At 40.6% G+C, this 24,938-nt stretch overlaps 1 protein-coding gene across 6 annotated transcripts; it reads left to right on the plus strand.

The window, feature by feature from the left end:
* The first annotated feature begins 1,177 nt into the window (after positions 1-1,177).
* On the plus strand, positions 1,178-24,656 carry LOC149254203 (uncharacterized). 6 transcript variants are annotated; one of them, XR_016267127.1, is made up of 21 exons: positions 1,178-1,269; positions 2,059-2,135; positions 2,239-2,638; positions 2,741-3,132; positions 3,277-3,365; positions 18,182-18,255; positions 18,360-18,458; positions 18,629-18,741; positions 18,912-19,018; positions 19,211-19,421; positions 19,533-20,221; positions 20,362-20,579; positions 20,766-21,147; positions 21,240-21,348; positions 21,775-21,904; positions 22,040-22,150; positions 22,263-22,517; positions 22,788-22,929; positions 23,106-23,201; positions 23,330-24,002; positions 24,212-24,656. XR_016267127.1 is itself a non-coding variant. In XM_089460082.1 (6 exons), exons 4-6 carry the CDS (start codon positions 3,066-3,068, stop codon positions 18,094-18,096), a joined length of 180 nt encoding a protein of 59 aa, XP_089316208.1. In that variant the 5' UTR covers positions 1,178-1,269; positions 2,059-2,135; positions 2,239-2,638; positions 2,741-3,065; the 3' UTR covers positions 18,097-18,137. The 6 variants fall into 6 exon arrangements, 2 of the variants coding, with proteins under 2 accessions (XP_089316208.1, XP_089316207.1); XR_016267125.1 differs by having other exon boundaries at positions 22,835-22,929; XR_016267126.1 differs by lacking the exon at positions 18,182-18,255 and having other exon boundaries at positions 22,705-22,929.
* Positions 24,657-24,938: the final 282 nt, after the last annotated feature.

The following is a 24,938-nucleotide window of genomic DNA, read 5'->3' on the forward strand; positions in this document are numbered from 1 at the left end:
AAGTCGTGTTTCTTATATGATTAATTATTGCATACTCTTTAGTTTAACTTATATAACGATTCTAATAGGCAATTGTGTATCTTTTGTAGATGGTTGGTTTTAATGAGCACAAAGCAAGTGGAATAGAAGAGAGTGTCCATCGTTATAAAACAAACTCCAGGGGAGGTATGTTTCCTATTATGAATAGCTATTGGTTTAGAAATATGCTTAACATTACTAATTGTGTATATATTTTAACCTTATTCAACCGATTTTTTTACCTTTCAGCGGAAGACAAGACATTGCAGGGGAGATGAAGCGCGGAGGGGAGTTTGTAATTTTTGTTTGTTCTTGTCTGTACGTTTTGTTTTGTTGAGTTTGAGCATGGCCATGCTGTGTTGTACTCCTTTTCCTTTGTTTGAATTTTTTTCTTGTTTTTGAATTTTAGAGTCTTGGTTTCCTTTGTTGAGTGTTGTACTCTTGCTTTGTTTTGTTTTTTGTTTCTTTAAATGTTTCTTCTTGTAGTTTTGTCTTGGTTTCGGGATTGTTGGTGCGGAAATGAATGAAGCAGAGAGAGAAAAGTGAGGTTATTCTTCATAAATGAAGGTGATCAAGATATCTACATGCAATGCACTTCAATCATGAGAAAATTGAGTTTTTAATGTTATAAATGAAGGTGATTCAACATATCTACATGCAATGCACTTCAATTAAAAAGTATCTTTCAATAATTTGTGGCGCCATTTGTTTGATTATGCTCTAACATCAACTATATTGATCTTTTTTATGTAGTGAACAACTACAATCGTATGGTTTACAAAGGTCAAGTGGTGAAGATGCACTAGACATTCTACAAACATGGCACAGAGGATGGGTGAAGCATACTTTTCTCTCCTGCACAATACTAGTCCTTTAATACCCTGAAATATTTGTTAGGTGCATAATGATTTATTCATTTTGTCATGGTTTCTCTAGTTATATGATTTTGTTCATCTGTGCGAGATTCAATATATTTCCTAGAACTTTGATATGAAAGAAATGGAAATGTCGCATTGGATTGTTTTCATGATTGTTCATTGTTATAATATTAGCAAGGGAGGGTAGGTTATGTGTATGGAGGGTAGGTATGTGTATGGTAATTCATCGCTTTGTATTTTATCCTTTAAGCTCCATGTTTATTCGTGATCTCATATATAATATTACTTGTTCACGAGTGACTAGAATTGTAGTGTTTGGGAGGATCGAGTGGAGAAGATAGCCTAGCAAATGTAGATGCAACAGAGAGGATGGGTGAGTCATGCTGTTTTCCAACAAAATATTGTTTATTCTTATTTGATAGTTTGATGTTTTTATCCATCTAGCATGTTTCTCGAGTAGTACCACTTAAATAATGGTTTTACATAGACATAAAATGGTATGTTTAAATTTAGATGCTAATTTGGTCCACATCACACACACACCTCTGTACTTGGGATCATGGCCCTCAAACAATCACTGATACAAGTAATACAAACTAGGGTTTGGTCTCAACAACTTTGACCACCAATCTACCCCTAACAAGATGCGCTGACTTACTAGTTGATCTAGTGCACTTCACAACTCCACTGGTCGTATCCGTAACATATCTTCCCGGTGCGTTGGCTCCCGACCTGCAACAACACCAATCTACCTCTATCAATGTTACTTTTACTTTAGGTGACTGAACACAGTTCCAATCTGCCCTCCAGCTGATCATTACTGCATCAAAAAAAATTATATACTTTGAGATATAGCATGAAATATAATATGTACTTTGAGATATAGCATGAAATATAAATGGACTGGAATTAAGTTGATTCACAAGTTCATGCCTTCAACTCTCTATTTTACTTTCTACTAGAATTTTAATATTTTATTTTCTATCTACTGCGAATGGTTGATTCCAGTGAGCAGAAATATGTAAAATACAAAATGGATTGTCCTCCTTTATATAAAAAAACTCAAATCCAGGTCTGTTTCACATTATGATTGATTGTTGCATTCAACTCTTTAGTTTAACTTGTATAATGATTCTAATATCTTATTATGTATCTGTTGTAGATGGCTTGTTCTCGTGAGCAATGGTAAGTGGAATGCAACGTGGAATGTTTATACTTATATAGAAAACTCTAGATGAGGTATGTTTGCAATTATGAATAATTATTTTTTTTGAATTATGCTTGCCATTACTATTTGTGTCTTTATTTTAACCTTATTCACACCACTTTTTTTCCCTTTCAGCGGGGGAGAGGACACTACAATAGAGATAATGTGCAAAGGGGAAGTTTGCAATTTTTTTTTTTGTTATTGTCGACATGATTTGTTTTTGTTGATGTTCATGCCCTCAAACTCTCTAGTTTGACTTTTATTAGAAATCTAATATTTTATTCTGTATCTATTACAGATGGCATGATCTATTGAGCATGAATATGTGGAATACAAAATAGAATCTCTCCTCTTATATAACACTCTCAAAGAAAGGGTTGTTTCTTATTATGATTAATTATTGCATACTCTTTAGTTTAACTTATATAACAATTCTAATAGCTTATTGTGTATCTTTTGTAGATGGTTGGTTTTAATGAGCATGAGCAAGTGGAATAGAAGAGTGTCCATCGTTATAAGACAAACTCCAGGGGAGGTGTGTTTCCTATTATGAATAACTATTGGTATCGAAATATGTTTAACATTACTAATTGTGTGTATATTTTAACCTTATTCAACCCACTTTTTTCCCTTTCAGCAGAGGGCAACACATTGCAGGAGATGATGTGCGGAAGGGATGTTCGCAATTTTTTCTTTGTTCTTGTCTGCATGTTTTGTTTGGTTGAGTTTAAGCATGGCCATGCTGTGTTGTATTCCTTTTCCTTTGTTTTGAATTTTTTTTCTTGTTTTTTTATAGTTTGGTCTTGGTTTCCTTTGTTGGGTGTGTTGTACTCCTGCTTTGTTTTGTTTTTTTTGTTTCTTTAATGTTTCTTGTAGTTTTTTCTTGGTTTCATTTGTTGGGTGCGGAAATGGAAATGAATGAAGCAGATAGAGAAAATTGAGGTTATTCTTCATAAATTAAGATGAGTCAACATATCTACATGCAATGCACTTCAATTAAGAGAAAATTGAGGTTATTCATAAATGAAGGTAAGTCAACATATTTACATGCAATGCACTTCAATTAAAAGTATCTCTCGCTAATTTGTGGCTCCATTTGTTTTATAATCAAATTATTATATGTTCTATTTATCTATGCTCTGATAGTCAACTATATTGATATTTTTTATGTAGTGATCAACTACAATCGTATGGTCTACAAAGGTCAAGTGGTGAAGATGCAAGATGCACTAAACATTCTACAAACATGGCACAAAGGATGGGTGATGCATACATTTCTCCTGCACAATACTAGTCCTTTAATACACTGAAATATTTGTTAGTTGCACAATGATTTATCATTTTTTTCATGGTTTCGAGGTAGTATGATCTTGATCATCGGTGTGAGATTCAATATGTTTCCTAGAAGTTTGATATGAAAGAAATGGAAATGTCACATTGGATTATATTTCATGATTGTTGAAGGGAGGGTAGGTATGTGTATGGTTAATTCATCGCTTTGTATATTTATTCTTTAAGCTCCCATGGTTTATTCGTGATCTCATATATAATATTACTTTGTGCAACGAGTGACTAGAATTGTAGTGTTTGGGATGGTTGAGTGGAGAAGATAGCTTAGGAAATGTAGATGCAGCGTAGAAGATGGGTGAGTCATGTTGTTTTCCTACAAAATATTGTTATTATTATTTATTATTTCGACGTTTTATCTTTCTAGCATGGTTCTCGGGTGGTACCGTTTAAAGAATGGTTTGACATATACATAAAATGGTATGTTTATATTTATATGCTAATTTGGTCCATATCACACACACAACCCCACACAACGTGCCCTTGAGAGGAGGATGATAAGGTGGAGAAAGCAAGCATACTGAGCCTTCTACCATTCAACTATTGTGCTAGTAGCATAGTTATCAAAACTGGACTGGTCATTGAACCGGTGGACTCCCAAAACCGGGAGCCGGTCAAAACCATACGGAAATCGATGAAAAAATTGGACCAAAAACCCTGTCAACCAAAAACACTTCAAATATTCAAATTTTAAAGAAAAATATATATATTCATGTTCATCCATATGAATCCAAACCATTTATACACAAATAAAAAAAGTTCTCATTTATATAGCATGTAAGGGTGCACATAACCAAAATAGTGCCAAGTGGATTCCATCTCTAAACCGAAATTATTTCAGCAAACAAGCTCCACATGGCCTCTAGCATCAAAAAAATTTATGCTACAACAAATACCTACATATCATCAAAATCATTGCCTACATTGGGATATTTGTCATCAATATCACTCTCTAAGCATTAAAATAAGATAGAAAAATCATAGCATGTTAAGTCAAGATTTTGTTTGAGTGATAAGTAGTATTTTTAGTAGGCTCGTGATAGAGGAGTTCAACAACCAATGCCACTAACATCAAGGTACATAAAGGGCTTGTTCCTCTTGATTAAATACTAGTTCCATAGCCTCCTACATGAGAAAATCCAATGCAGGAGTTTGAGTGAGATCTAAAATTCTACTTTCTCCATATGAAATCCAATGAGTGAAAACAACTCTCAAACATCCTAAGTCATTTCATGCTAATGTTAAAAAATTAAGTAAAAGGATGAAAATGAAAGATAAATGAGAATGTCACTTTGGCATTCATGCTTTAAACAATTAACCATGGATGAAATCCCTTCAAATTTACAAAATAGAACAGACCGGGTAACAACGTTCTCGGCAAGGCAGGTGCTGAAGGCGACACCCATGGAGGTTCACGGGCCCAACAACCCTGGACATGAAGGGCATGGGTATCCCCCCTGCTCACCTGACCTCCACCTATCTGCCCTCCCAAACCCTCAGCGACACATATCCTTTTATCTTGCGGTTCCCTGGACTACAGTGGCTTCATATGGTGGTTACCTGGTTTACCCCGGCCCATTCTATCACCTCAACTACAGTTTTTCCCTCGACTGTTTACTATCGGTTACAATGGAGCTCGATGAAGTCGACTATGAGGAGGACCCTCATCCCCAGGAGGTTATATGGTCTCACCATCGCTCCATTTCGGGATCTGGTCTTTTCGCTGCCACCCTGCGCCCTCTGTCAGCGACACCTTTTGTTCAGGCATGCCTAGGTCATTTTGTGCATCATCCCCCGCCCTCAGTTCATATTGACGAAGTCCCTGGACTGGACTGCCCCCCTCTGTCACCGACTACCCTAAACCTTCTCGGAACCTGTCTACAGCCCTCACCCACTTTTGACGCTCCCTTACCCTAGCTCCCCCACATTTCCACCCTGCATTGCACCCCATCCTCTTCTCGCATTCCTTCATCTGGACCTCCCTCCCTCAATAACCCTGCCCTATCTAGCACAACCCTAAACCCTGGCGGCACTGACCCCAAGACCCCCATTCACTCAAGCTGTTTCAGCTCTCCGATACCTAACCGTAAATCTACCCTGTCCACCCCACAGACTGTAAACCAGGGCTGTCGTGGCCTCCTCAAGGACTACCCAATTGCTCGCCGCTCTGACAAGCCCAAGAAAGGCAGGTGCCTTAAATATGTGGATAAAGACATAAACCTAGCTCTGGTGAAGTTGCAGAGACTGCAAAGAAGGTTCTGGTTGGTCTTGTGCATGGCATAAACTACTCTGTTGAACGTCTTTGGCTCTGGACCACTGAGATCTGGGGCTCCTTGCTAAAAGAACTGCCCATCATTAGGGTTCTGGCACGAGGGTGGTTTGCCCTGCGTTTTCATAGGGAGGAATACACAGACTGGATCTTATCCCGGTTTTGGCACATTGAGCTCGCTCTGGTCCTGCTCAAAAGATGGGATCCACTTTTTGATTCAGAGAGGGAACAACTGGGCGTTGGGCCAATCTGGGTTCGCTTGTCGGGCCTTCCGATGCAGTTCTAGATACCTGTTGTCTTCAAGCGCATTGGAGACGCCTTGGGCACATACCTAGAACACGACCAATCTTTCGAAAAGACAAGAATCATGACTATTGTGCGTATCCTGGTGCATTTGGATATGAGGGAGGGGCTGGAGGAAAAGATAACCCTCCATTGGAGACACTTCTCACGACGTCAAAACCTGGACTATGAAGGAGTCACCTTTCGTTGCAAAAGGTGCCATAAGGTCGGCTATCTCTACAAGGATTCCCAGCTGCACACTCCTACTGCCCGATTGTGGATGAGCAACCCATAGGTCTAGATCACTCAAAGGGTGCGGATGGAGTCACTGCTTAGCAAACTAGTGCTCCACATATACCACGTACATCCCCTCCACTGACTTGATCCCGGTTTGTTGTGGAGGCTGCTCCTACAACAGGTAAGGCTTCTTTCCCCTCTCCCTCTGCTATGTTTTTTAATCATATTAATGCTTCTCTGGCTCATTCTGCATCCCTCTCAAGCATGATTACCCCCATAAACTGTTCACTCGAGCCCCTCCCCCCATTTTCTCCACCACTCCTGCCAACGGTACATGATCAGAGCCACCTCCACCTCCCCCCTCACTCCCCTTCTGCCTCAGGCTCACACTCCTATAACCTCCGTTCTCGTCAACTGACTAACCCTAATCTGCTTGGTTTGGGCATCCTTCCCCCCCTCCATCGAGCTCAAACCCACAAGGGGCAGACCTACAAAGATCTCCAAAGCCATCAAATCTGCGGAAGCAAATGTGGCCCAGGGGCGCCATAACACCATTGAAAGGGCACTTAGAGCATCTGACACCCTGGGCTCTGTTCCCTGATGAAGTGGCTTTCTTACAACTGTAGGGGGTTGGCCAACCCTTCCAAAAAACTGGCCGTAAAGCGACTCCTGCAATGCATACCCTGTGACATGATCCTTTTACAGGAAACCGTGGGACCATTGGAATAGACTATTAGGACCCTTCAAGCCATATTACCTGGTTGGCATTTCTAAGCTCTTGATGCAGCAGGAAGATCTGGAGGCCTAGACATTGGGATAAATCCCCTTTCTATAAGGGTGATCTCCTCTGGGGTGGCCAGGGTTTCTGGGCATGGACTTTTTCTCGCTTGAGTTAGGCAAACAACTTCATATTTTTAATATCTATGCTCCAAATCAAAACAGGTTGGCCTTCTCGCAAACCTTGCTAGAAAACCCCTTGATCAACAAATCCACAATTATAGGGGGTGACCTGAATTTCTCCATTGGACATGAGGAATCCCGGGGGCACCAACCGCAGCTGGATCCTCTCTCTGATCAGCTGAGATCCCTCTTGGATCAATATGGACTCCTAGGTGTCCCCATGAATAAGAAGATGCCAACATGGCATAATAGATGGATCGGAGAAGCTGCCCTTGGTCGAAGACTCGACAGATACCTTATACAGGAAGACCTCCTCTAGTCCCTCTCCATCTACAGGCAATGGTGGGCTCGGGGGGCATTTCGAATCACTCCCCCATATACCTGGAAGTAGCTGGGGCACCTTTCAAATTTAACTCCACCTGGTTAAAGGACCCCGATTACATCAAGATGGTTTTGGAGTTTTGGCAAGCTCAACCCCCACTCATAGACCAGAGGAAGGCTGTAGGGTTATGTAGCAACTTGAAATAGCTAAAGATATTAACCATTGAGTGGGCTAAAAGGAAAAAGGCTAGAGATGATTGTACCCTAGCTGACATTGAAACTCAGTTGGCCTCCCTCACGGATGAAAGTGGACATGGTTACATATCCATCGAAGCAAAGTTACATCTGGTTGATTTGGAGGCACAAAGATCTAAGATCCTTCTTGACCGAAAAGAAACATGGAGACTCAAAAGCAGGGCAATCTAGCTTCAAGTGGGGGATGGTAACACAAAGTTCTTTCATAAATATGCAAATGGAAGGAAAGCTAGCCATACCATCTGGCAGATGCCCTCGGACTTGGATCAGATTGCCACCACTCACCCACAGCTCACCCATTTGGGTATCTCACACTTCAAGCAGCTTTTCAAAGCCCCACAGGGAACATTCGTTGCTGAAATCATTAGCATTGCAGGCCATTTCCTTGGCTTTGTGAAACCTGAAGGGATGGAGGACCTTATATAACCTATTTCCATGGGGGAATTAGAAAGCACCCTCAAGTGGTTCAAGAAGGACAAAGCCCCGGGACCGGATGGCTGGTCAGTGGAATTCTTCATTGCATTCTTTGACATCATTGGACCAGACCTTCTGGGGGTGGTGGAAGAAAGTCGGACCCTAGGCCGCATACACGCTCCCATCAACTCTACCTTCATTGCCCTTATTCCCAAATCGGACTCGCCGATCTCCTTCAATGACTTTCGCCCTATATCCCTCTGCAACTGTCTCTACAAAATTATTGCAAAGATTATAGCAAATCGCATCAAGCCAATCCTATCTGAACATATCTCTCAGGAGGAATTTGCTTTCCTACAAAATAGACAAATCCATGAAGCCATTGGATCAGCCTAAGAGGCCCTCCACTCCATCAAGTTGAAGAATCTAAAAGGGGTGTCCATCAAAATTTACCTCTCAAAGGCTTTTAACAAGGTTAGTTGGTTATACTTAAGAATGATACTCACCCATCTGGGGTTCCCATTGGTTTTCATCAGATGGATTATGGGGTGTATCACTTTAGTTTCCTTTGCAATCCTAATAAATGGTTCTGCCTCCCATACCTTTCAAGCGGAGAGGGGAATCAGATAGGGCTATCCCCTATCCCCCTTACTTTTCCTTCTGGTTATGGAAGGCCTGAGTAGACAGATTGCGACGGAGAAGAGCTCTGGGAGACTCTGTGGCCTCAAGATCACAAAACATTGTCTTATATAACACATCTGCTTTTTGTTGATGATATCCTCATATTCCTTGATGGGGGAATACAGGACATCATCACCCTCACAGAGATATTGAAACTCTTCAATGCAGCTACAAGAATGGAAATTAATGGGGAAAAATATACTATATCTTTCTCTGATTGCACACATCAAGAAACTCAGCTAGCCCTACAAAAATTCCCCTTCCAAACCTTGGCACTGAAGGATGGACTGAAGTACTTGGGATTGAGAATTAAAGCAGATAGTTATAAAATTGCAGACTGGACTTGGATGATTGCAAAGGTGGAAAAAAGATTAAACATTTGGTGCCATCATTTACTTTCCAGAGCTGGAAGACTGGTGCTCATAATAGCAGTGCTGGAAGCAACCCCAGTCTACTGGACGTCCTTGGCCTGGATCCCCCAGGGGATACTACATAGGATACAACGTGTCTATAGTCATTTCCTTTGGAAGGGACACAAAGAAGGAAAGCCTTTTGCATGGGTCAAATGGAGTAGGATCACTACTCCTAAAAAATGGGGCGGTTGGCGTTTAAAGCATCTCCCAGCTTTTGCATAGGCTTTGGCTGCAAAACTAGGCTGGCTTCTCCTAAAGCACAAGAGCCTTTGGTCGGAAGTGGTCACCCACAAATACATTTCGCTGAGCACTGCCTTGGACTAGCTAAGACGACCCTCATGGAACAGGAAGGGCATATCAGTCATATGGAGGGTTGTAATAAACACTCTTCCCATCATTAAAAGAGGCCTCATCTAGAGGATTGGAAATGGAGTCAGTCCTGATAGGGCTCGATCCATGGATTGGTAGCGGAGATTCCTATCAGCGCCCACCAGATCTGATTACCTTGCTGAACCACAATGGGTCTCACCTCATCACTCATCTCGGGGACCCTCACAACACATCCATCTTCCAGCAAGCTTGGCATACAGGGGAGGAATGGGACATCTCGGAACATTGGCAAAGACAGTGGAGAAAATATTTGCAGACTTTAAAAGAATCCCATGTGCGCCTGAGAGACAAGGAGGATGAATTGATCTGGGGTTATACAAAGAAAGGACACTACTCCCCTAAGGAAGGGTATGAAATCATACATGCTGGTCACAAGCCGGACAGTTTGAAGAGCTGGTGGAGTCATTTATGGAAGTTAAAAGCCCCTCCACACACCAAATTACTGATGTGGAATATTATAATGGATAAAACCCCTACAAGAACAAACCTCAAGAAACGGGCATTCCCAGGCCCGACTTGGTGTGTCCTTTCTCAGGTAGAGGAGGAATCGAACCACCATTTATTCCTCTCTTGTCCCACAACCCAGCAAATCTGGACTCTGGTCCAGCACACACTAAGAATTCCGTATTCCTGGAGTGATGACAATATCCCTACTTCCTGGGAAAGGTGGTGGGAATTAGCAGCTGAGCCGAGAGCTAGGAACTTGCCGCTTATGGTCTGCCGGCACATTTGGATGTGCCGCAACAACATAATTTTTAGGGGCCGAAATATAGACTGGAAACTGATACCTCCAAAAATTTGTATGAGCTATGGGGAAATCCCGGCAGAAGAATAAGTTTTTAGACCTCGGAACATCACACAAGAGTTGATCGACAAATATTTCCCTTGGGCCTATTTGATCCAGGTGGATGTTGGTGGCCACCCACCAACCCATTTGGACCCTCACAACTGTCTCTTCAGTCTTTTCAGTTTCCTAAATTGTAGCACAGTTTACTATTTTTAGCAGTTTTTCGGGTCCTGAACTTCCGGAGCCGTTTTGAGGCCCTAAACGACGTTTTTTTTGGAATTCTGGGGCGACCGAGCCCTATGTTGCCTCCCAAAGTGGTAGTACTCGGATAGATCTTTCTAACGAGCTATCGTACGCGTGAAACGGAGATCGTATGCCAAAGTTACGACCCCGGAAATTGATGTACCAATTTACCCAAACGGGGCCCACAATTTGGCGTTTCATCTTCTAGGGTTAGGTTTCGGTATGTGAAGGGTTTTCCATTGTTTCTCAACAATAAATAGGCCTTCGAGCCTCATTGTAATACAATTCAGAACAGTTCAGAGGCATGTAGCCGCACATCTCTTCTCAGAGATAAGCTACCATCGCCCTAGCTGGTTTATTTCCATTTCTGGTTGTAAGCATATTACAGTATTTTCCATTAATGAAATAAAGCATTATTTCCGCTGCATCTATGTGTTTATGGTTATCTTTGTAATCTATTGCGTTCCTGTTTAAATCCGGATCAGTGGTATCAGAGCGGTCTGCTTTTTCTCTGTCTTTCTTTGCATGTCCCCAACGAGGTCGGGATATAAGGAGTTAGGGCTTGAACTGGTCGAACCTTTGCAAGACCAGCCTCGCAAATCCCGACGGCCTCCCATGGCGGATCAGAAGAAAGACGAGGGAGCAGGAGATCCTATCAAAATCTTGCTCGAAGAAGCACTCGAGCGGCAAAGGAACGCGATGATGGATAGCTTTGCGCAGATTCTTCAGCGGCTACCCAGAGGCGACGCATCGGCTTCCAACAGCGACTCTGGAAATTCCACACCCTTCAAGGTACAAGTTAATTTTGAAATCCCCATATTCGAGGGTCAAATAGATGCAGATGCCGTAGATAAATGGTTAAATCTGCTAGATGGGTATTTTTCTGTTCACGAATTTTCAAGTCGGGAAAAGATTGTTTTCGCTCTTCTCAAAGCAGCCCCCACGTCAAAGACTGGTGGGAAACCTACTGCGAGCAGAAGGATGAAAGTACAGGCTCACTATTTTCAGCCGCACCCACTTGGAATGACTTTCGGGATGCCATCAAGGAGCAATACTACCCTGTCGGAAGCTATGAGGACAAATACATCAAATGGACCACACTGCGGCAGGGACGAGACCAAGATGTGCCGGAGTTCACAAACATTTTTCATACCCTTCGCACACAGTTGGGTATCAAAGATTCTGAGCTGCATCTGGTACTCAAATACCGTGGCTGCCTGCACAAGTACATCCAGGAAGAGATGGTGTTCTTGAACATCTCCTCACTTGGCACAGCATACCGATACGCTGTCAAAATCGAGCAAAAGTTCAAACAGAAGAAGCGAGACTTTGGATCTGCAAATCCGAAGCCCAAAGGACAAAGCCAAGGCGGGGTGACCCAAGACAACCCGTCGAAGCCGCAGGAAAAGAACAACACCATGAAGCCGAAGAAGGACACAGGAAAGTGGTGTGAGTTCCACAAGAGTCCCACTCATAACACAAGTGAGTGTCGGACCAAGCAGTCGTTGGTGGCTGAGTTGAAGGCTTCCGAATCAGATGCATGTTCCGACCCTGAGCCAGAACCCGATAAGGGGAATGGCAAAGGGAAGCCGATCATTGATGCGGATCCCAGCGCCACTGTTGCCACTGCCAAGATCAAGAAAAATGAGCCCGAAGATCCAGAGGAAGGGGAGCGTCTTTTCCACTCACAGATGTGGGTGAAGGGTTCACCGCTGCGATTCATTGTCGACAGTGGTAGCCAAAAGAACCTGGTTTCAGCAGAGGTCGTGAAGCGGTTGGGCCTACCGACTACACCACACCCACAGCCGTACAGTATCGGGTGGCTTCATGAAGGACGAGATCTGAAAGTTCGCCAGCAGTGCCGCCTTCCCTACAGCATCAAACCCTTCACAGACGAGGTATTGTGTGATGTTACACCTCTGGATGTTTGCGATGTATTATTAGGACAGCCATACTTGTGGAGGCGACATGCTGTGTATGAGTCAAGGCCTCGTGCTGTCATTATTTCTTTGAATAATTCATTATACAGGATACCGGAGGTAGCCCCACCTACCGCCACATCTTTGATCACTACCAAGAAAGGCAACAAGCTCATATCACAGACCAGGAAATTCATCTGTCTGGTTCACTCCCAAAGTAAGGGGAAGATCGTTGCTACATCCATGACCCCTGCAAAGGGGTCCTCCACGCAGCAGCAGCAGCAAAGGGATACGGTCATGACAAAACACAGGAACAACTTCTCCTCACCCACATGGGTACCACACAAGTTTCAGGTGGACAACAAAGTTTGGTTGCATCGACAGAAAGAACGCCTTACCAGAACCCATCAGAAGCTCAGACCACTCCGACATGGTCCTTACAGCAGTACCAAGGCTATGGGGAACAATGCTTTGGAGCACATCATTCCTCCATTCCTTTTCCTGTACCAAGTGTTCAATATGGACCATCGTCGACCATGCTTCCCACCATTACTGGACACATCAAAGAGTGCAGGACAAGTTCAGCAGATGGAGGAACTCAACGCAATGGGGACCATTGCTTCCTAAGGGGGGAGGAATGATCCAGGTGGATGTTGGTGGCCACCCACCAACCCATTTGGACCCTCACAACTGTCTCTTCAGTCTTTTCAGTTTCTAAATTGTAGCACAGTTTACTATTTTTAGCAGTTTTTCGGGTCCTGAACTTCCGGAGCCGTTTTGAGGCCCTAAACGACGTTTTTTTGGAATTCTGGGGCGACCGAGCCCTATGTTGCCTCCCAAAGTGGTAGTACTCGGATAGATCTTTCTAACGAGCTATCGTACGCGTCAAACGGAGATCGTATGCCAAAGTTACGACCCCGGGAAATTGATGTACCAATTTACCCAAACAGGGCCCACAATTTGGCGTTTCATCTTCTAGGGTTAGGTTTCGGTATGTGAAGGGTTTTCCATTGTTTCTCAACAATAAATAGGCCTTCGAGCCTCATTGTAATACAGTTCAGAACAGTTCAGAGGCATGTAGCCGCACATCTCTTCTCAGAGATAAGTTACCATCGCCCTAGCTGGTTTATTTCCATTTCTGGTTGTAAGCATATTACAGTATTTTCCATTAATGAAATAAAGCATTATTTCCGCTGCATCTATGTGTTTATGGTTATTGCATCTCTGTATTTATGGTTATCTTTGTAATCTATTGCGTTCCTGTTTAAATCCGGATTACTATTTCGACGGTGCTGCACAAGCACAAGGATGCAGTGGAGGCATAATCCTTTATCTGACTGATACACATTACTTTCACATATGCTTGGGGTTGGGTGAGGGCACAAATAATTATGCATAGCTTATTACACTCCGACATCTTTTATCCTTTGCAATACACCAACAATGCAAACATATACAAATTTTTGGAGACTCCAAAATAGTCATAAACTGGTTCAACAACACAACAACATGCCATGCATATACACTCATAACTATTTTGGATGATATTATTTTTTTCAATACTCATTTTATACATATCTCATGCATTCATATTTACAGGAGCGTAATGAAGATGCGGACAAGCTATCGAAAGAGGGAACACATCGTCCTCGAGGAGAATGGACGATCACAGAGCACTCACCTGAGAGGACCTATTGGTTCTTCCACAGACCATATATGGATAAGGAACTACAGAGGGTAGACAGGCCCTAATATCAACAATTTTTTCTTCTGTTATTTCTTGTTTTATCATATATTGGCAACTGAACAGCGATCACCTTTTGGTAAAATTTTGAAATATGTAATTATTTTGTATATAATCAGCAGCCATGAGTCCCAACACAGGGCCATTTTGTAGAAATTTACAACATTTTGTTTTCTTACAAACTCTTCTCAGTTGACTACAGTCACGGTACTGCATATGCCTATGGCATTTACAACATGTAATTTTCAACAATATAATGGAAACTATGATATTTTCTCCCCGGGAAAAAAATGAGAATGTCACTTTTACTTTAAATTCACCCCACTTGCTGCATTTTTTGTGGCTTTACTGTACCGAACTAGACAAAAATGGTTGAAGTCACCGGTTCAAACCAATTTTTGTCTCAAAATGGTCAGACCTGGTCAGACCAGTCTAAACCAGCCAGTCCAGTTCGGTCCTTATAACACTGACTAGTAGACAATAGTACGATTTTGGGTGTTCTATTGTTTTTCCACGGTACTAGAATCTAGGTTAGGGTCATAGAATTACTGACAACGAAATATAAACAAAGTAAATCAATTAGTGCACAAATATAGACAATTTTTTACAATTTTTTCAATAACCCAACTTTGTTATATTAACAAACTGTAATACAACTGTGTAGGGCTCCTATACTAGGGATCATCGCTCTCATAAGTTCACTGATACAAGGAATACAAACTAGGGTTTGATGTCAACAAATTTGACCACCAAACTACCCTAAAAAAGATACACTGACCTACTAGCTAATCTAGTGCACTTCACAACTCCATTGGTCATATCTTGAACACATCTGCCCGATCCATTGGCTCTAGTGCACTTCACAACTCCATTGGTCATATCTTGAACACATCTGCCCGATCCATTGGCTCTGATCTGCAACAACACCAATCTGCCTCTATCAATTATCTTGCTCTTTTTTGTCATTGAACACGACTCCAATTGTCCCTCTAGCTAATCTTTAGTCCGCCAACAACCAAGACATAGGGTCTTTTGTTGAGTTGTACACAACTTTGTTTGTGAACAACTCTAGACTGCCCATTGCCCATTGCTGCTCCTCAGCTCCTTTGGGACTTCTTGCCCACTAGATGCTACTTAGTCCTTCAAGAACACAACTCTTAGGGGAATTTTCCCTTTATAGCCTACCCATGCTACTTCAATGAGGCAAACTTAGGGAATGGATGGCTGCCACCTATCATTGTCAAAAGTCCTTCAACAACAAACTTGGGCTAGTCAAATTGCTCCCTTTACCTCCTTTTGTCTACCCATGCTGCTTCAATGAGGCAAACTTAGGGAATGGATGGCTGCCACCTATCATTGTCAAAAGTCCTTCAACAACAAACTTGGGCTAGTCAAATTGCTCCCTTTACCTCGTTTTTTCGTTCAAAGATCAGTCCTATGCATCCCTTCTTATGCACTTCTAACAATCCTCAAATTCCTTCTCAAGTGTCTGTACTTAGGGCTTGGAGGAAGCCACTACATCCCTCCCAAAACTGTTCTTTTGGCTACTCCAAATACTGTCCTAAACAAGGACACCAATCCTGCACTTTTCCTCCTTGAAGAAATCCACTTCTTCTCTCCAAAACCCTTGGATTTGAGCGAGATTTTTTTCTAAAGAACTCATCCCTTATTAGGGAAATCTAAAGTACATCCAACCCACTTGCAAACCACTCCAACAACCTTTGATTCTAAGTTGCAGGGAACATGGCCCTAGGGGGCGTTTCGCTAGGGGAAACGAAACGAAACGCGTTTCCCCGTACCGTACGGCCTAGAAACGCGTTTCAAACGTGGCCGTACGGCCGGAAACGCGTTTTCCAAGCCGTACGGGCCACGTTTCCCAAAAAAAACATTTGTTTTTTATTTTTATTTTTTTCTAATGTAGATCTCTTACATTTGTTTGCCCTAGTGTTGATATGCAGTTCATGGTAATGTTAAATTCTTAAAGTAAAAGTGATATTCTCCTTTATTTTTCTTTTCATCCTTTTACTTAAATTTTTAACATTACCATGAAATGACTCAGGATGTTTGAGAGTGGTTTCGCCGTCATTGGATTTCATATGGAGAAAGTAGAATTTAGATCTTACTCAAAATCCAGCAGACTTATCTGTTTTTTCAGGATTTCAAGATTGGGGGGATTTCAATGTTTCCATTGGATTTTATCATGTACTAGGGTATGGAACTTATATTTAATCGAGAGAACAAAGTCCTCTATGCAGGGGAGACTCCCAATAATCAAGAGAATGTAGGGTACTAGGGTATGAAACTTGTATTTAATCAAGAGCACTAAGGTCATTCGACTATGTAGGAGGAGACTCCCAATCAACCACGAGACAAAAAATTAGAAATTTCTCGTGGCTGATTTTGGATATTTCTATTTTCATTATGTGATTATTCATGAGTAAATGTGATGTAAAATTAGATACTTATAGTCTATGCATTGACAATTGACAATTTTATCATAATCTAATAAATTAGAATGTATCATATATGCTTTATGATTGCACATATTTCTTAAATTCCTAATATATATATATATATATTCGCGTTTCCCCGTTTCCAAAATTTGGGGAGGTCGCGTTTCGTATCGCTTCCCGTTTCGGAAACTCGTACCCGTTTCCCCGTTTCGTGCAACCTTGCTTTGATTGCTTGTCTCCTACTGTAGATAAATGCGCCCTATCCTTGGCTGCTAAGTAGGCTACTTGGCCCTCCAGGAATGATAATTTCTTTCTCTTGCAATACTTTAGAAATCTCAGCCTGCTAGAGAGAGATTTCTTTTTTTTTCATGCTCACATGTCGTCTTAAAAAGTCGCTGTCTATTCTCCTACTCGTTGCCTTTACTTGCATAACCACAACCCAAAACAGTCCCAAAACCAACCCTAACCAAATTTCAACCTTTTGCAATACTTCAGAAATCTCGGCCTGCTAGAGAGAGATTTCTTTTGGTTTCATGCTCACTTGTCGTCTTAAGAAGTTGCGGCCTAGTCTCCTACTCGTTGCCTTTACTTGCCTAACCACAGCCCAAAACAATCCCAAAACCAACCCTAACCAAACTTGATCCTTTCTCCTTCTTGGTTGTGGACTCGGTCTCCTATTTCAATCTTGACATGAGAAATAAGTGACTTGATTGGGTGAGGAATGAGGCTTCTCCTCAGTCCTATTTATATCATTCTTGATCCTTTCTCCTTCTTGGTTGTGGACTCGGTCTCCTATTTCAATCTTGACATGAGAAATAAGTGACTTGATTGGGTGAGGAATCCTCATTCCTATTTATATCATTCCTTAGGGTGACGTCTAAAATTCTCAAATGGTCTCCTCATGTTAACTCACCCACATAATCACGTAAAAATTCTTTCCTCCCAACCCACAAGGCCTCTCTTGGTGCTACAAGCGGACCCTTGTGCCTTTAAGGGTTCCCTACAATCTCCAAGTGCCAAGTGTCCAAATCCATACACGGTTTCACACCCACAATTTTGGGTGCAAATCCCACACCCTTGGGTTCTTAGCCCACAAGTGACTTTGGGTTGCCAATTCCTCCACAACCCTATAAACTAGGGTTTGGAGTATGTCCCAAGCTACCAATGGTGTGCTACGCCCTCTATTCAGATAGTGACATGCCTGCATTTGTGTTATAGGAGTTGTGTTTTCCAAGCATATAGTTCACATATATTCTTATAATGGTCTGCTACGCTCTCTATTCAAATACTGACATGCCTGCATTTGTGTTATAGGAGTTGTGTTTTCCAATCATATAGTTCACATAAATTCTTATACTGTGGCAGGTGATTTGAGACAAACGCTCTCTATTCAAATACTGACATGCCTGCATTTGTGTTATAGGAGTTGTGTTTTCCAATCATATAGTTCACATAAATTCTTATACTGTGGCAGGTGATTTGAGACAACATCTAGAGGTTTGCTTACATGCTTAAAGGCCAACCTGTACATTCTTTGTAGGTGTGTAAAATTTAGTTTGTATTGAAAGTATAATTTATTAACATTGATATAATTTAAACAGATTGACGCACATGTTGGTGGTGTGAATGATATTGTTTTTTGACACCCTAGCTACCAACTCTTCATAATATTTACATGTTGGGATGATAAGACCATCAAGGTAATCTGCTTTATCATATATGTGGTAATCTGCTTTATCATCATATGTGTGGTAATCTGCTTTATCATGTGTGTCAAGACTCATTCTAATAGTTGTTTATTTATCTGTATATGAAAATCTCTAAAAAATTTTAAAAAAGAAGAGGAAAACAATACTGTCTGTGCTTGCAGGTGTGCGATGCAGTAACTGGTCAAAAGCAGTACACATTTGAAGGCCAGGAAGCAGCTATATGTTCTGTATGTTCTGTTTGTCCTCACCAGTAAGAAAATAAGACAATATTCAGGTACCTTTTTCCTTGATACCTGAAGAATTTATGTGAATTGCAGTTGACGAATATTATATTCTAGTTGTTTTGATTTGTTTGATGTTTGGCTGCTTGTGAATTTTTGGCCATATGACAAATACTTTATTGCACTAAAGATAGATGGATTATGATTCTTTGTTCATATGCAGTTTATTTTTTCTACAACTATTGATTGAAAGATCAAAGCCTAGTTGTATGATCTTGCGGGATATAGGGTGGACTATAATGCTCTGGGCCTTAGTTCTGATAGAACAAGGTAAAATGTTAACTTGGAACGATGTTTAGTTTGTAAAGTGTCTTCATGTGGATCTGAATTTTACTTTCTCCAATTTTCTATATTTTCTTTGTCAAGTCCATGTCCTTTCTGAAGTATAGAATCATTTGTATATTTTCTCTGTCAAGTCCATGTCCTTTCTGAAGTATATAATCATTTGTATTTTTTTATTAGGTTCTTCTCTTGTGGAACATGTAAAGATGGTGATTCACACCTGGTTGAGTGGAATGAAAGTGGGGTCTCCTTTTAGGAAGTGTTCCTTAGGTGTTGTGCAATTTGATACAACTAGGAATAGGTTCTTGGTAGCTGGTGATGAATTTCAAATAAAGTTTGGGAAATGGATAACACCAACACCCTAACAACAATTGATGTTGAGGGTAGTTTGGTAAGAAGTTATTTTTGGAGATGAGGATGGTTTATTTTTAGAGTTTCAAAACATTATTTTAATTTTTCTTGATCACATCTCAATGTATAATCTAGCTTTATTTCCAAAAAGCTCCAGGGTAGTCCCCGCCTTCGTTACAGCGAAGATGGTTCTGTAGAGGCAGTCACAATGAATGACAATGGCATAAGGAACTTACCCAACGCAGAGGGATTTCGCTTAATTTGCATGCTGGAGAGTAGATCCTTTGAAGGAACAGGGTGCCACCAGAGACAATGGCAACAAAGGTAAATTGTTTCGTCCATACACATTTACTGTGTACGTGCACTGCTAATTAATGTTAAAGTTTAAACTCTAACTAGATCAAACAATGGCAACAAAGGTAAATTGTTTCGTCCATGCACATTTACTGTGTACATGCACTACTAATTAATGTTAAAGTTTAAACTCTAACTAGATCAGTTTTACAATGCAGACTCCAATTGTGAATGCCATGCCTCCGGCAGTCACTGAGGATGTTTTATTTTAAGAGTTTCAAAACATTATTTTAAATTTTCTTGATCACATCTCAATGTATAATCTTGCTTTATTTCCAAAAGCTCCAGGCTAGTCCCCACCTTCGTTTCACCGAAGATGACCATATGGGAAATACTTTATTGCACTGAAGGATTCTTTGTTCATATACAATTTATTTTTCTTACAACTATTGATGGAAAGATCAAACCCTGGTTGTATGATGTTGCAGGATCTAGGGTGGACTATAATGCTCCGGGCCTCTGGTGCACTACTATTGATGCAACAAGGTAAAATGTCAACTTGGAATGATATCTAGTTTGTAAAGTGTTTTCATGTGGATCTGAGTTTTACTTTCTCCAATTTTGTATACTTGCTCTGTCGAAACTATGCCCTTTCTGAAGTATATAATCATTTGTATTTTTGTTAGGCTCTTCTCCTGTGGAATAAGTAAAGATGGCTGACTCGAATGAATGTGAGGGAACAATCAAGCTGACATATTTTGGTTTTAGGAAGCGTTCCTTAGGTGTTCTGCAATTTGATACAACTAGGAATAGGTTCTTGGCAGCTGGTGATGAATTTCAAATGAAGTTCTGGGACATGGATAACACCAATATCCTGACAACAATTGATGTTGAGGGTAGTTCGGTAAGAAATTGATGAGGATGGTTTATTTTTAGAGTTGGAGAGATAGTGATTTTGACCAAAAAGTAACACATTATTTAAGTTTTCTTGATGTATAATCGTTGCTTTATTTCCAAAAAGCTGCAACACATTATTTTAAGTTTTCTTGATCACATCTCAATGTATAATCCTTGTGTTATTTCCAAAAAGCTGCAGCCTAGTCCTCGCCTTCGTTTCAGTAAAGATGGTTCCCTGTTGGCAGTTGCAACAAATGACGATGGCATAAAGATCTTAGCCGCAACAAATGACAATTGCATAAAGATCTCAGCCAGCGCAAAGGGATTTCGCTTAACTGGCATGCTGGAGAGTAGATCTTTTGAGGGAACGAGGGTGCCACTAGAGAAAATGGCAACAAAGGTAAATTGCCTCTTCCATGCACATTTACCAGTAAAGATTGTTCCCTGTTGGCAGTCGCAACAAATGACAACGGCATAAAGATCTTAGCCAACGCAAAGGGATTTCGCTTAACTGGCATGCTGGAGAGTAGATCTTTTGAGGGAACGAGGGTGCCACTAGAGAAATGGCAACAAAGGTAAATTGCCTCTTCCATGCACATTTACTATGTACATGCACTGCTAATCTAGTTAAAGTTTAAACTCTAACTAGATCATTTTTACTATGCAGACTTCAATTGTGAACGTCATGCCTCCTGCAGGTCACTGCTCCTGGTTCCCTTCCCAGCGCTATAGAACTTTTGGGGAGACTTCCACCTGCAGTGTCAATGATTAATTTTGTAAGAGCTTTCCCCTATATTTGTCTTTATTTATTTAGAATCTAGCATTGTCCAGCCATATTCAATTTCGTTTTTCTTTTTATCATTTTCTAAACTTTCACTCCAGAGTCCAGATATTGTTGCTTTCAAGTTTCCATATAGGAGTTTGTCTTTATTTCTTTAGAATCTAGCACTGTCCAGCCATATTCGTTTTTCTTTTACCATTTTCTGAACTTTCACTCCAGAGTCCAGATATTGTTGCTTTCAAGTTTCCATATAGCATAGGATTTTGTCTTGGCATATCTTTCATATGAATAGGATGATATGATCAATGGATTATCTGACACTCAGACGTGTGCAGAGTAGTATTGACGGACCCCATATGTTAAACCAAGGCTTCTAGATATGATATGATCAATGGATTATCTGACACTCAGACGTGTGCAGAGTAGTAACGACGGAGCCCGTATGTTAAACTAAGGCTTCTAGATGAGCTTACAGACGAGCAAGTACGGGAAATTGACTGAATCACTGATTGTGGTCTCTCAGGTTGCCTGACACAATGCATGTGAGCAAGGCATGCAATCATCCATCTATTACAGAATGATTGCATCTATTACAGAAAACACCAAAGTTTGACATACTTTACAATTTTATGTGCTACAAATTCTGTCGATATTGATCCAAACAAGTAACCTGCTATTTCTTGCAGGTAGTCAGACTGATATACACCAAATCTGGTGTTGCTGTTTTATCACCGATATCCAATGCTCTTCATAAGCTATAAAAATGGCTGTGGAGTGACCGGAATCCATATAAAAGGGTGGGGTTTTCTTAGTAGTTGTTGTTTGCTTCCTTCTTATTTTAGCTTGTTTTATTTATTTATTTGTTAGTTATACTTTTGGATACATAATTTGCAGCTGTATTTTATGTAGTAATGATTGACGAGTAACAAAGAGCTAGTATTTTGTTCCACACTCTACAAGAGTATGCCACCACAGATGTGGCAGCCAGCTAGTGGGATTGTTATGAATAATGACATTGGTGATACAAATCCAGTAGAAGCCGCTGCTTGTATAGCTTTGTTTAAGAATGATTCCTGTGTTATGTCTGCTTCCGGTGGCAAGGTCTCCTTATTCAATATGGACATTTAAGTGGCAAGGTCTCCTTATTCAATATGGACATTTAAGGTAACAAAGCCTTTTACCTAAAGACCAGTTTCATTTTAATGTTTCCGATTATATATAAAATTTCATTTTTGGTACATTGGTCTGCTTAGGGATTTATCCTCTAATGTTTCACCTTCAATTTTCACATATTATGTGGGTAATGGTGTTCAATTTTCACATATTATGTGGGTAATGGTGTTCATTTCAGGATCACTATAGAAGGTTCTTGTGTAATGTTCCTCACTATTTCAAGGCTCCCAATTTGTCTAAATCAATGGTTTCATGACATAGTGATTCATTGCAAGTCATGACAACTTTCGTGTGACCTCCTCCTGCAGCCACTTTTCTGGCTTTCCACCCTCAAGACAATAACATCATTGCAATTGGCATAGAGGATTCATCAATTCAAACATACAATGTTCGAGTTGATAAGGTGCTGCGTGTGAATATATCATTAAATTGATGTTGACGAGGCGTTGCCTGTGAATATATCATTAAATTTAAAATTCTTATCATTTTTCTTCATTGTTCCCTTTTACCAAAAATACCCCTTTTAAGTGGCATGCTCTGAACTTGAACTTGAACTTGAACTTGCTGCATGTTTTAAAGGTAAAAACAAAGCTCAAGGGCCACCAAAAGAAAACCAAGGGCCTGGATTTTTCACATGTTTTGAATGCGTTGGTGTCTTCTGGAGCTGATGCCCAGGTATCAGCTCCAAGTATATGGTTTTTTTTATTATTATATATAGTCTGACTCCATGATGTCCACTTTAAAGTTTACATAAATATACCGATTAGAAATGTTCATGTACTCACAACCACGTCTTTTGGCAGTTATGTCTGGGGCATAGATGGGTGGGTCAAGCGGAAGTAAAAAAATTGTACCAGTACAGCCAGGAAGATCATCATCCCCAGTCGGGGATACAACAGTACAGTTTCATAATGATTAAATTCACTTATTGGTTGTGCATGAGAGCCAAGTAGAAATGTTCATGTACTCGCAACCACGTCTTTTGGCAGTTATGTCTCTGGGGCATAGATGGGTGGGACAAGCGGAAGTAAAAAATTGTACCAGTACGGCCAGGAAGATCATCACCACCAGTCGGGATACAACAGTACAGTTTCATAATGATTAAATTTACTTATTGGTTGTGCATGAGAGCCAGCTTACTATATATGATGCTTCCAAGTTGGAGCCCTTGCACTATGTAAGTACTTGTAAGCAGTCCTGAATTCAAGCATACACAGTTATATAATGTCACTTACCTTCTGTATCTGATTGGATAACCTTGCTACATGGTTGCATTACAATGTTCTCCTCATGATTCCCTATCTGCTCCTATTTCAAGTGCCATATACTCATGTGACAGCGTCAGTTTATGCGATCTTCTGTGATGGTACAGTTGGCGAGCTTCTATGATGGTGCAGTTGGAGTGTTTGATGCAGAAAGTTTTCTGCATCACTGTCGCATTGCACCTTCTGCATATTTACCATCGGGAATGACCAGGTAAATGGGCTCTTTCATTCTGTCATGGATCCTTTTTTCAGATTTGGCTTTTGACTAAGGACATAAGGACATATTATGATTTAATTTATTTTTCAAGGCATATTATGATTTTATTTATTGTTTGCGTTATTTATGCCGCTGTAATGCCTATCCTCTGGTCGTTGCATCACATCCATCCGAACCGAATCAATTTGCTCTTCCAATGACAGATGGAGTTCATGTTATTGAGCCTGAGTCAGAAGGGAAATGGGGTGTTGGACTTCCCCCAGATAATGGAACTGTCGGATTAAATCCAACATTAAGTAACCAAGGTTTGGAACCACCCTCAAGGTAGTTCAATGGAACATAGCTGTCGGATCAAATTCAACATTAAGTCACCAAGGTCTGGAACTACCCTCAAGGTAGTTCAATAGTTCAATGGGAACATAAGAACAAGTGTCTACCGACTCTTTTATTTACAAGAATACCATGAATAATGGTAGCGTATTGTCAGTGAAATATATTGTCAGTGAAATGTCTCACTTGTGTTCCAGTTTTTGAGGCATTCTATCAAGATTGTAATTTTAATCAGATACCTTCAGCACTATAGGAGGTGAAAAACTTTAAATCATACTTAATTGAGTATCTAGGTGCAGTTGTGGTCACCTTTTTTTCTAGGTCGTGTAAAAATCGAAAGCCTGTCATTGGAGCATAATTCATGAAATATTCTTTCCGAGAGTTTCCCAGTTTCTATTTTTAAACCTTTCTTTTCTTTGTACCACGAGTATTTTTCATATGTTAATGTGCATTCAGGCAAAGCTGGTTTTTGAGTATTTTTCCTATTGTATTTTATCAACTCAATCAACATTTTTGGGTTGAATACTATTGGGTTGAATACTATTGGAGCTCAAATTGAAATAAAAAGGTAATTATGCATGAAACATGCATGAGTTTCTG

This window comes from Pinus tabuliformis, chromosome 7 (genome assembly GCF_031772625.1).
Source record: "Pinus tabuliformis cultivar Carrire ecotype Pingquan chromosome 7, CPIR1, whole genome shotgun sequence".
Lineage (NCBI taxonomy): Eukaryota > Viridiplantae > Streptophyta > Pinopsida > Pinales > Pinaceae > Pinus > Pinus tabuliformis.